At 46.0% G+C, this 12512-nt stretch overlaps 1 protein-coding gene across 2 annotated transcripts in view; it reads left to right on the top strand.

Moving 5' to 3' along the window:
* prelp (proline/arginine-rich end leucine-rich repeat protein) overlaps positions 1-12512 on the top strand; it is a 106660-nt gene that overhangs the window by 18667 nt on the left and 75481 nt on the right. For both annotated transcript variants that reach the window (XM_072277816.1, XM_072277815.1), the window contains exon 2: positions 5843-6864. In XM_072277816.1, the coding sequence (XP_072133917.1) occupies positions 5862-6864 (1003 nt within the window). In that variant the 5' untranslated portion in view covers positions 5843-5861. The remainder of the gene's footprint in view (positions 1-5842; positions 6865-12512) is intronic.

Below are 12512 nucleotides of genomic sequence, written 5' to 3'. Positions count from 1 at the left end.
CTCTCCGCACCTACCACCTTGAGTAAAAAAAACCTAGCAGTTTTGGGCCAAGATCCTCCATAGATGCTGCTGGACTTGCTTGGGTTTCTCCAGCATTTTGTGTGTGTTGCTCAAGACTTCCGGCATCTGCAGAACCTCTTATGTTTACAGTCAAGGATTTCTTCTACCCCAGATGTTCTCTTGTCTCCTCCCTCTCATTGGGCAGAACATACAAAAGCCCGAGCATGCCAGGGTCAAGGACAATTTCTGTCCTGCTGTTAAAAGGCTATTGAACAGACCTTTTAGACATTAAAGGTGATCTCCTGATCTCTCGTTCTACCTTGTCACGGGCTTGCACCTGTTCTGCACTTTCCCTGAGACTGTAATACTGCATTCTGTTATTATTTTTCCCCTTTGTATTGGTGGAGAGGTGGAGAATCGTCTTTAACAAAGGAAATTTAGGATGCTCCTTCCCTCCACTAGCCTGCAGGTCACCCTTGGGCAAGATGTAGCACCTGCTTAGCCCCTAATCACGGTCACGTGAAGCCGTGGGAGCAGGTGGTGGATGGTCGTACGAGCAGCTGGTGCACATCACAAGTCCTGGTTATGCGACCACTGACACCAGACAATCTCTGAAGAGTATTGATAATGGCTGGGGTCACCCGTCTTATAAAGATACTAACCCGAAGAAGGCAATGGCAAACCATTGTACAAATATTTGCCAAGAACAATGATGGCTAAGAGATCATGATTGCCCACGCCATACAACACAGCCCATAATGATGATAGTGACTACTTCAATACTCTAACATGATCTGTATGGTTGGCAGATTCAGATTCAGAGCAATACGGATTTATTTATCGCATGTAAATTGAAATATACAGTTGATGTGTTCATTACTGAGGGAGAGTGCAGAGCACACCAGGACACCAGCATGCAGGGTACTCAACTGAACTTTACTGACAACGCTGCTTGTACAGTATGTGAACTCCTCCCATGTGAGAGCGGCTAACTGAACGGCATAGGATTAACATGATTAACCACTACTACACCTCTCCCTTAACTACCACTACAACGGTGAAATGTGCCGTTTGCATTAACAACCAAAACAGCTGAGGGTGCACTGGGGGCGGCCTGCAAGTGTCACCACACATTCCAATACCAACAGAGCATGTCCACAATGCTCGTCAGAACGACACAGAACATACCAAGCAACAAAGCAACAACAGTGAAGCGAGGCCCATTCCTTCCTCCCACTCTGCCATGCACATACACAGTCCTCTAATTCCAGGACAGGACGGGTATGATAATAATAAACCAATGGCCACTTACAATGCAGGGGGTGGGGGTCAGTCAGGCCATCAGATTTTGACAATGCAATCCCAACTATCCTATGCTCGACCCTGTGCAGATCTCTCTGAACTCAGAGGGGTTCCGTGTCAGGACGTACAGCCGGTTTCTGTGATCCCTTACCTAGGGAGGGGCGCCCAGCCAAAGAGGAGACACAAGAGACTCCAGATGCTGGAATGATTGGTTGTTCGCTGTTTCTGATGGTGAGAGTTAGATTTGTGCAGTTCCTTTGTGTGCTTGTAGGTGGCTGCTGAGTCCGAGTTGTGAGTGACTTAGACCTCCACGATAAGGACGCGAAAACTGTGCAGGATCTGGAAGTGCAGTCGCTGCTATTGCTTTTCTTCTTGGTTGGGTAGAGATCAGTATTGCCCAGCGTCCCTCCTCCAGGTCATGAATGGTTCTAACCAAGCCTCGCCGGCCACCCTACTCTCGCGCACTCTGTCCCAGCCCAGCATGTCCAATGTTAGCTCTCACGCAGTCTTTGAACCCCTTACGGGTCCTGCCTTGATTCCTCTTGCCCAGCGAAAGCCCATCGTACAGTAGCTGCTCAGGGATTCGGGAATCCTTCACGTGTCTGACATACCACAGGAACCAGACTTCCGAGGTCGAGGGAGTGGACCTACCCCAGTGCAACGGTTTTTCCACTTTAACAACTCTCCCGCAGAGGTTTCTTCATGCAGTTCATGTCATCTCATTCCAACCCTCAAGTCCTGCGGCGATAGGGGAGGGGCAAAGCAATGCTTGAATTTGGAGCATCCAAAAAGGTGCAGGAGGAACTCAGCTGAAGGGCTGGTTTCCATGGCAACCTCCCCCCTAATTTTCTTTTAACAGTTGCACGGACAATCATTGCCCTGAGCAGGAAATTTATAAATGGCCTGAAAACTGTACAGCAATTTAATAAAACATTAAATTAAAAAAAAATCCAGCTGCATGGCAACAAAGGCTATGTGTGCGGGAGCATTTCTGTTACTGCGCGGCTGTGCACCTGAGCAGCTTAGAGGGAGTAGTGCCTGTGTCCGTCTCCTTTTGATTCTATGATACTATTATATGCAACAGTAGGACAGCCTGCCGGTGAAATAGCAATAGAACCCAGCTCAAAGTATTGATGGAACTGGAGCGAGAATTGAAATACATTAGGGTAGGATTAGAGTAGAAGATTGGTTATGACTGTCATGGACTTGATGGGCCGAAAGGCATTTTAAGAATTTGTGAAGTCATATTTCAATGCAGGTTCCATCCAACAGGTGAGAAAGCGTGATATTTTCTTAAATTATTTTAATATATTGCAATGTTTTAAATTCTTTCTAAGTGACTAGACAAGATAGAAACATAGAAACATAGAAAACCTACAGCACAATACTACAGGCCCTTCAGCCCACAAAGTTGTAATTAAAGATGTAATTAATTTTATTATAAAAATGGGTTTATGATTTGAATGTTTATAGGTAAGCTGCTAGAATCTTGACAGTTTTGAGATGTCTTTGACTGTCAAAACTCTTTAAAAATTGTAATGATTGCTAATGGCAAAACTCTTGCCGGTATTGTCAGCTGTCGATACCTCAGAGTCAACATCAGGTTTATTATCACTGACATACTTTCTTACTTCTTGTTATTCTGCTGGCGTTTTGGGCAGCAACGAAGGTCCTCCATCTCTGGCTGTGTTCAGGGCTTCCTTCCCTACTTTCAGTCTTGCAAGTCCCGGGTGGAGATTCAGGAATATTGTCACATTCAGATGTAGAATGACTCTTCATTGCTCTTTCTGTAACAGTTTTGTTTTACCGGTCAGGGTTGTTAGCCCTGAGCTGAATCCTCAAACCTGGAGGACCGATGGACCACACTTAGTCTGGCCTCTACCCTTTGACCTGTTTGGCATGAGTGGCCCTACCAAGAGCCCTAACGTAAAGCCCTGGAACCAGCCAGCAGAGCACTCTGGTCGTTGTCTAAACCCTACAACAAGATTATGGTCCTCCTGGAGGATTATTGACATATGTTGTGAAATTTATTATTTTGTGACAGCAATACAGTGCAAGACATAAAATTACTATGTTATAATTAATCAATCAGTGGATAGATAGCCAGACAGACAGTGAAAAGGTGGAAAAGTGATGTCATGTTCATAAATTCATGGCCGTTCCCCTGATGGCAGAGGGGAAGAAGATGTTCCCAGAACACTGATTGGATGCCTCAGGCTCCTTACATGGGACATCTCCAGTGTGCACAGTCTATGCACAATATTGGGCGTAGCCACCACAGAGATCTTGGTGTCAATGGTATCTGCCTTCTGCCTCTGGCACCAACGAGACCAGGTACTGTATGCAGAGATGGATTCCAGACCGTGTCCATCGCACTACGAGTGATGAGATCACAGAGCGGTTTCTCAGCTTGAGAACGGGTGATGAGATCACAGAGCAGTTTCTCAGCTTGAGAACGAGTGATGAGATCACAGAGCGGTTTCTCAGCTTGAGAAGAATCCTGTCTAGAGGTGCCATAGATTGGAGACGGTGCATCCAGCCACCTTGTTGCTTCACCAGCTAGGACTGGCACTAGGTCCAGGCTGCTCAAAGGAAGCCTACACTGGACATACTGAAGGAGCTCTGCACTGGACAGACTGAAGGAGCTCTGCACTGGACATTCTGAAGGAGCTTTACACTGGACATACTGAAGGAGCTCTGCACTGGACAGACTGAAGGAGCTCTGCACTGGACATTCTGAAGGAGCTCTGCACTGGGCAGACTGAAGGAGCTCTGCACTGGGCAGACTGAAGGAGCTCTGCACTGGACAGACTGAAGGAGCTCTGCACTGGACATTCTGAAGGAGCTCTGCACTGGACACTGAAGGAGCTTTACACTGGACATACTGAAGGAGCTCTGCACTGGTCAGACTGAAGGAGCTCTGCACTGGACACTGAAGGAGCTTTACACTGGACATACTGAAGGAGCTCTGCACTGGACAGACTGAAGGAGCTCTACACTGGACAGACTGAAGGAGCTCTGCACTGGACAGACTAAAGGAGCTCTGCACTGGACATTCTGAAGGAGCTCTGCACTGGACATACAGCCATTCACACATTCACATCACTTGATCCAACACTCAAAGCCCAGAAGAGCAAGTATTTTCTCTGAAAGGTGTCGGAAAGGGCTAGCATATCATGAAGCATCTCACCTACCTTCCTCGTGGACTGTTTGTCCCTCTCCCATCTGGGAGGAGGCTATGCAGCATCCACACCAGACTCAAAAGCAGCTAATTTTCCCCAAGACGTAAGGCTGTTCGACACCTCCACCCTTTAATCCTCCCCACCACCACAACGTCCACATCAGCCACTGCACTGCTCAACACCCTTCATCCTTCCGCCATGCTCTGCCACTTTATGATTACTTTACATTATGCTTTATAAGACTGTTCCATATTTATATTTGTTGTGTTTTTTTCTGTTTTATTGCACTTTTTAATGCTGCATCAGATCCCGTGTAACAAAGAATCATTTCGTTCTCTTTTACATTTGTGTACTAAAGAATGACAATAAACAATCTTGAGGTAAAATAAGAATCAGGTAAGATTCCTGGTGGCCAAACATTTTGATTGCAGTTCCCATTCCCATTCCACCATTTCAGTCCGTGGCTCCTCTACTGCCATAATGGGACAACACTCAGGCTGGAAAAGCAACACCTCAAATTCCGTCTGGGTAGCTTCCAACCTGATGGAATGAACATCGATTTCCCTAACTTCTGATAATTTTTCTCCTCCCTCCTTCCCCCCCGTCTTCCATTCCCCACTTTTACCCCTTCTCTTCTCCTCACCTGCCTCTCACTTCCACCTAGTGTTCCTGCTCCAACCTTTTCTCCCATGCTCCACTCTCTCCTATCAGATTCCTTCTTCTTCAGCCCTTCACCTTTCCCACCTATCACCTCCCAGCTCCTTACTTCACCCCCTTACCCCGCCCACCTGCTCCCACCTATCGCATTCTAGCTTGTGCTCCTTTTTGTCTTTGGACAGTTTGTTATCTTTTGAATGCCCACCTTCTTATTCCGGCTTCTTCCCCCTTCCTTTCAAGTCCTGACGAAGGGTCTTGGCCCAAAATATTGTCTGTTTATTCCCCCCCCCCCATTGATGCTGCCTGCCCTGCTGAGTTCCTCCAGTGTACATATGTGTTACTTAGATAAAATGGATCAGGCTAGGATTAGTATAAAAATGGGTGTTTGATGGTCAGTATGGGCCAGTTGGGCTGAAAGGCCTGGTTTCTGTTGTACCTGTAGCGAACTCCAAAACCCAGATCAGAATTAAGCAGCGCCTTAGGGGACACCAGGAACGGCTGGTGTGGCAGTACGAGCCAATCCTCAGCCTGCTGGAGGAACTCAGCAGCTCGAGCAGCATCTGTAATGGGAAAGCAATCGTCACTATTTTGGGTTAAAACCCTCAGTTAGAGTGCCTAGATCAGATTTATTTTATCCTTCTGAGTTGGTCTCAAAGCAAAATCTGACAACAGCTTACGGTGTAATTTTCTTCCTTTCACAGTGATAATTTCTTCTGGACGATGACGTACCTGGGATACATAATTTCCATCGGCCTTCTTCTGACCATGGTGGTGGACAGTCAACAGCAAACACCCAAACCAAAGCCTCGTCGGATTAAGCCTCCTAAACCTCCCAAACCTCCCAAACCTCCCAAGCCCCCAAAGCCAACGAAGCCTCTCTTCTCTGAACCCGAGGAACCGAACCATCTTACAACACTGCCGCCGCCCCTCCCTCCAGGCCCAATGTCCATCTTCCCAGACTGCCCAAGGGAGTGCTTGTGTCCGCCTGACCATCCCAATGCTCTCTACTGCGACAGTCGGAACCTAAGGGTAGTGCCCTTCATTCCACCCCGGATCGAATACCTCTACCTCCAAAACAACTTCATTGACTCCTTGCCAGAGGCCCCCTTCCGGAATGCAACAGGTCTCAAATGGATTAACCTGGACAATAATAGGATTTCCAATCGAAAACTGGACAAGGGTCTCTTTAACATCCTGAACAAGGTCCTCTTCTTGTACATGGATAGAAACAGGTTGGATGAAGTTCCTGCAAACCTCCCTCCTAGCCTGGAGCAACTTCGGCTTGCCAGGAATCAGATCTCCAAGATCCCTTCGGGCAGTTTCAGAAAACTGGCCAACCTGACCCTCTTGGACCTTCACCACAATAAGCTGCCGGACAGAGTCTTCAATAAGAACACCTTCAAAGGTCTCAGGAGCCTCATGCAGCTCAACCTGGCTCATAACTCCCTGAGGAAGATGCCCCCAACCATACCTCCACACATCTTCCAGCTCTTTCTGGATAGGAATCAGATCAGTCAAATCCCTGATAATTATTTCAAGAATTTGCACCAGTTAACGTTTTTGAGGTTGAATTTCAACCAGTTGACAGATACTGGAATTCCCAATGGCATCTTTAATTTGTCATCTCTCCTTGGCCTCCACCTCTGCAACAACAAACTCAATTCCATACCAGTCTTTAACCCAAAGTTGGAGCATCTCTACCTCAGCTACAACTACATAAAAAGTAAGTCCATAGTTATGTCAGAATGTTTTACATTTCATAGTCGTACAATCACTTGAGTTGAGTGTGATGTTCTCCCAAGGGTTTGTCTATTGGTGGGTCCGCAGGTGACTGTGGAGATCAAGATTCCACATATTCTGGTGCAGTGTGGGCTGTGGTTAATGTTTGGGACTTTTAGTCATTCAGTCTCTCTTCACCGTTGCCATTTCATACACGTTCGACCCACATGGATTTTATTCCATTATAGTTGATGTTGATCTGTGGATGAACAAGTTTACCCAATCTGGAACAATCAAAAAATACTCTCACGATGACCTGACCTTTATAACTTACTCGAAATCAATCCCAATCCTACATAGCTCTCAATTTTTCTATCATCCATCTGCCTATCGAAGAGTTTCTTAAATGCTTTTAATGTATCTGTCTCAACTACCATCCCTGGCAGACCATTCCACACACTCACCAACTGTTGTGTAAAAAATTCACGTCTGACACCCCTGTGTATTTTCCTCTAATCGCCTTCAAATTATGGCCCTTTGTGTGAGCAATTTGCCTTGGGAAGAAATCTCTGGCTGCCCACTCATCAGTGCCTCTTATCATCTTGTACACTGCTATCAAGTCACTTTTCATCCTCCTTCCGAAAGAGAAAAGCCCAGCTTGTTCATCTTACCCTCATAAGACACACTTTCAAATCCAGGCAGCGTCCTGGCAAATCTCTGTGCCCTCTCTAAAGCTTCCACATCCTTTCTATAATGAGGCAACCAGAAATGAACATAATATTCCAAGTTTTCCAAGTTTTCCAGGGTTTTTTTTATATAGAACTGCAACATTACCTCGCGTGAGGTCCTTGAACTCAAACACCTGTTTAATGGAGGCCAACAGACCAGTCGCCTTCTGAACAACCCTAGCAACTTGCGTGGCAACTTTGAGAGATCTATGGATGTGGACACAAACATCCCTCTGCTCCTCCACACTGCTATTATCTCTGTCCTCTACCTTCAAATTCAACTTTCCAAAGTGAACCACTGGGCACCTTTCTGTGATGGACTCCATCTGCCACTTCTCAGCCCAGCTCTGTATCCTTTCTATGTCCTGTTGTAACCCACGACACCCTCCTACACTGCCCACAACTCCACCAACGTTTGTGCTGATTCCAATTACTTAATTAATCATGCCAGCTCACTTGGGCTTTACTCTCAGGTCAATGATTCATGATCAAACACACAAAAACGGAGGTACCAGAATCAGAATTAGGTTTATTTTCCCTGACTTGCTGTATGTCATGACTTTTGTTGCCTTGCAGCAGCAGTACTGTGCAATACATGAAAAATTATGATGTTACAATAAAAAAGTAAACAAAATAAATAATTAGAGCAAAAAATGAAGTTCATGGGTTCATGGACTGTTCAGAAATCTGATGGCAACGGGGAAGAAGCTGTTCCTGAATCACTGACCGTGGGCTTCAGGCTTCTGTATCTCCTCCCTGACGGTAGTACTGGGAAGAGAGTCTGCCTCTGATTGCCGATATTTGGGTCTTGCCCTTCGGGTAGCTACTTGTATCTGCACTTCTAGTTCAAAATAGCTGAGAATTCCTGAATTCCCAAATCCTCACTCCACCCCTCAAACAGTGCTGAGTTCCGGAACATCCTCTGCAAGCCAGTCCTGCTCAGGTAATGTGGCTCTTGTACCTCCTCTCTGATGCTGGCGATGAGAAGAGGGCAAGGGGTGGAGTGGTCCCCTTACGGTCAGAGCAAGATTACGTAGAAAAATGAGTACCACTCAACACTGAGTGACGGCTATACCCATCATAATTTTGTGCACCTTTATGAATCCTCCCTTTGTTCTCCTTCACTCCAGGAAACAAAGTCCAAGCCTACTCAACCTTTCCCTGTAACCCAGGTCTTCAAGTCCCAGCAACGTCCTTGTAAATGTGCTCTGTGCTCTTTCAATCTTATTGACGTCTTTCCTGTAAGCAAGCAACCAGAAATGCATGCAATACTCCAAGTTTAAGATTGTTTAGTGTTGTTTCCTCTACACAGAAGGTAAAGAATAACAATACAAACACTATAAATATAAGTGCATGAGATAGCTTTTACACGTAGGTTGATTGCATGTCTATAAAGAGATGAAGTTAGCGCACAGACAGACATCAAGTGCGGCCAGCGGATTTCAGCTCGGTGGAAGACGTCCTTTGGTCTGCCAGCAGAGGGAGATATCTGTGGAGGAATGCCGCCAACCGGCGCACTCCAGGCTGCAGGAGTACATGCTGAGGGATGAACTGTGGCTCGGCGCAGACACTGCAGGGGCTCAGTGGGGGAAAGACCACAGTGTAGGGTCCCCCGCTACTGGACAGGGAGGGGCTGGGTTGGCTCAGAAAGCCCCTCAATTACTGTAGTAGTGTATCACCCCAGGAGACCACACGAGTAGCAACAGGCATTCAGAATTTTAAGAAATGTAGTGAAAACTACTTAATACATAGACTATGAATGTAAGAATCAAAATGAACTGCACGATTATTCCTAGAACAGAGAATGTAGAACAGTACAGGAACAGGCCCTTTCACCCACCAACTAAAATGTAAATCAAAACCCCCCCCCAAAACTAATCCCTCCTAATTACACCATGTTCATATCCCTCCATCTTCCTCACATCTGTCTGCCAATCTAAATGTTTCTTAAAAGACTCTAATATATTTGCCTCTACCATCATACCACATTCCAGGCATCCACCACTCTCTGAGTAAAAAACTTACCCCTCACATCTACCCCCTCTCACCTTCAATGCACACCCTCTGCTATTAGACAATTCTACCCTGGGAAACAGATACTCTCTGTCCACTCTATCTGTGCCTCTCATAATGTTACAAACCTCTATTGGATTTCCCCTCGGCCTCCACTGCTCCAGAGAAAACAACCCAAGTTTGTCCAGCCTCTTGTGATAGCTCGTGTCCTCTAAACCAGCAGCACCCTGCTGAACCTCTTCTGCACCCTCTCCAAAGCCTCAATATCCTTCCTGTAGTGGGGTGACCAGAACTGTAAGCAACACTCCAGATGTGGCCTAACCAGAGTTTTATAAAGTTGCAACATAACCTCTTGACTTTTGAACTCAATGCCCCAACTAATTAAAACAAGCTTTCCATAAAAATTCTTGATCACCTTTCGTGGAACAATGACTTCAGCCCCAGGATCTCTCTGCTCAGCAACAGTGATATGGGTCTTGCCCTTAAGAGTGTATTGTCTCCATGTATTTCCCCTACCAAGGAGCAACACCTCACATTTAAAAACGCAGACACGAGGAAATCTGCAGATGCTGGAAATTCAAGCAACACACACAAAAAATGCTGGTGAACGCAGCAGGCCAGGCAGCATCCATAGGAAGAGGTACAGTTGACGTTTTGGGCCAGGACCCTTCGTCAGGACTAACTGAAGGAAGAGATAATAAGAGATTTGAAAGTGGGAGGGGGAGGGGGAGATCCAAAATGACAGGAGAAGACAGGAGGGGGAGGTATGGAGCCAAGAGCTGGAAAGTTGATTGACAAAAGGGATACCAGGCTGGAGAAGGGAGAGGATCATGGGACGGGAAGCCTGGGGAGAAAGAAAAGGGGGAGGGGAGCCCGGAGGGTGGAGAGCAGGCAAGGAGTTATAGTGAGAGGGACAGAGAGAGAAAAAAGAGAGAGAGAAAAAAAGGGGGGGAAATAAAAAACATATAAAAATATATTAAATTAATAAATAAGGGATGGGGTGTGAAGGGAGACCGTTTCACTGAACACCTACGCTCTGTCCGCCAGAGAAAGCAAGATCTCCCAGTTTTCACACATTTTAATTCCATGTCCCATTCCCATTCTGTTATGCCTATCCACGTCCTCCTCTACTGTGAAGGTGAAGCCGCACTCAGGTTGGAGGAACAACACCTTATATTCCGTCTGGGTAGCCTCCAACCTGATGGCATGAATATTGACTTCTCTAACTTCCATTAATGCCCCACCTCCCCTTCACACTCCATCCCTTATTTAGTTATTTAATATATTTTTATATGTTTTTTTATTTCCCCCCCTTTTTTTCTCTCTCTTTTTTCTCCCTCTGTCTCTCTCACTATAACTCCTTGCCTGCTCTCCACCCTCCGGGCTCCCCTCCCCCCTTCTCTTTCTCCCCCGGCTTCCCGTCCCATGATCCTCTCCCTTCTCCAGCCTCGTATCCCTTTTGCCAATCAACTTTCCAGCTCTTAGATCCACCCCTCCCCCTCCTGTCTTCTCCTATCATTTCGGATCTCCCCTTCCCCCTCCCACTTTCAAATCTCTTACTATCTCTTCTTTCAGTTAGTCTTGACGAAGGGTCCCGGCCCAAAATGTCGACTGTACCTCTTCCTATAGATGCTGTGTGGCCTACTGCGTTCACCAGCATCTTTTGTGTGTGTTACCTCACATTTATCTGGGTTAAACTCCATCTGCCATTTCTCTGCCCATATCTGCAACCGATCTATATCACGCTGTATTCTTTACCGGTCTTCTACACTATCCACAACTCCACTAATCTTGGTATCATCTGCAACATACCAGCCCTCCCATGTACATTTTCATATTGTAAATAGTTTTATTATGAATTTAAAATGGATTAAATAAAGCAGCCCTATTTACTACTCTCCTGGCAGACAATGTTGCCCAGGAGGCACTTGTCCAGGCTCAATAACTCCTGACCGGAGACCTGGGACATCTGTGGAGCTTGGTGCCATGTTAACGGACTAGGCTGGCACTCTTCCACCTGCTCTTGAGAGCCATCCAGTCACCGGCTTTATCTGCCAGGAGATGGATCTCCGAGAGAGACGAGCCTTAGCAAACTAACGAATCCTGCTCTCTGTGAATTTGGGGGCAGCATCAGTGAGGAGTCTCGGAGGTTGTTGGCCAAGCTATTGAAGTAGTTGCAATGGGACCGGATCATTCCAATGGAAATGAAAGCCAGAGTCTGAGAGAGCTGCTGAGGCAGGAGGGTTCAAAGTTCAATAGTTCAACATAAATTCATTATCAAAGTCCATGCCTCATTGAAACTTATCAAAAGGCCTTGATAGAGCGGATGTGGAGAGGATGTTTCCTCTGGTGGTGGAGTCAAAGACCAGGGCACACAGCCTCAGAACAGAGGGACGTCCTTTTAGAATGGAGATAAGGAGGAATTTATTTAGCTAGTGGGTGGTGAATCTGTGGAATTCATTACCGCAATTGGCTGACGAGGCCAAGGCATTGAGTATATTTAAAACGGAGGTTGATTGATTCTTGATTAGTCGGGGTATGACAGGAGAAGGTAGAAGATTGGGGCTGAGAGGAAAAGTGGATCAGCCATGATGAAATGGAGGAGCAGAGTTGATGGGCCAAATGGCCTAATTTTGCTCCCATGTCTTCTGGTCTAATGGTCTTATACATTATATGCCACTGTATACTGCTTTTTCTTGCAGGCATTTACAGGAAAATATAATGAACTTGATGAAAAACTACATAGTAAGGACTGAAAAAGATAAATTGTGCAAAAGAGGACAAATCATGTCAATAATAAATGAGAAGTGAATAAATAACACTCAGAAAATGAGTTGTAGAGTCCTTGAAAGTGGTAAACACAAGAGATTCCACAGAAGCTGGAAATACAAAATAACAAACACAAAATACT

This window comes from Mobula birostris, chromosome 14, assembly GCF_030028105.1.
Source record: "Mobula birostris isolate sMobBir1 chromosome 14, sMobBir1.hap1, whole genome shotgun sequence".
NCBI lineage: Eukaryota > Metazoa > Chordata > Chondrichthyes > Myliobatiformes > Myliobatidae > Mobula > Mobula birostris.
Note: the sequence above shows the minus strand (reverse complement) of the source record. Positions and strands in the feature narration are given on the sequence as shown.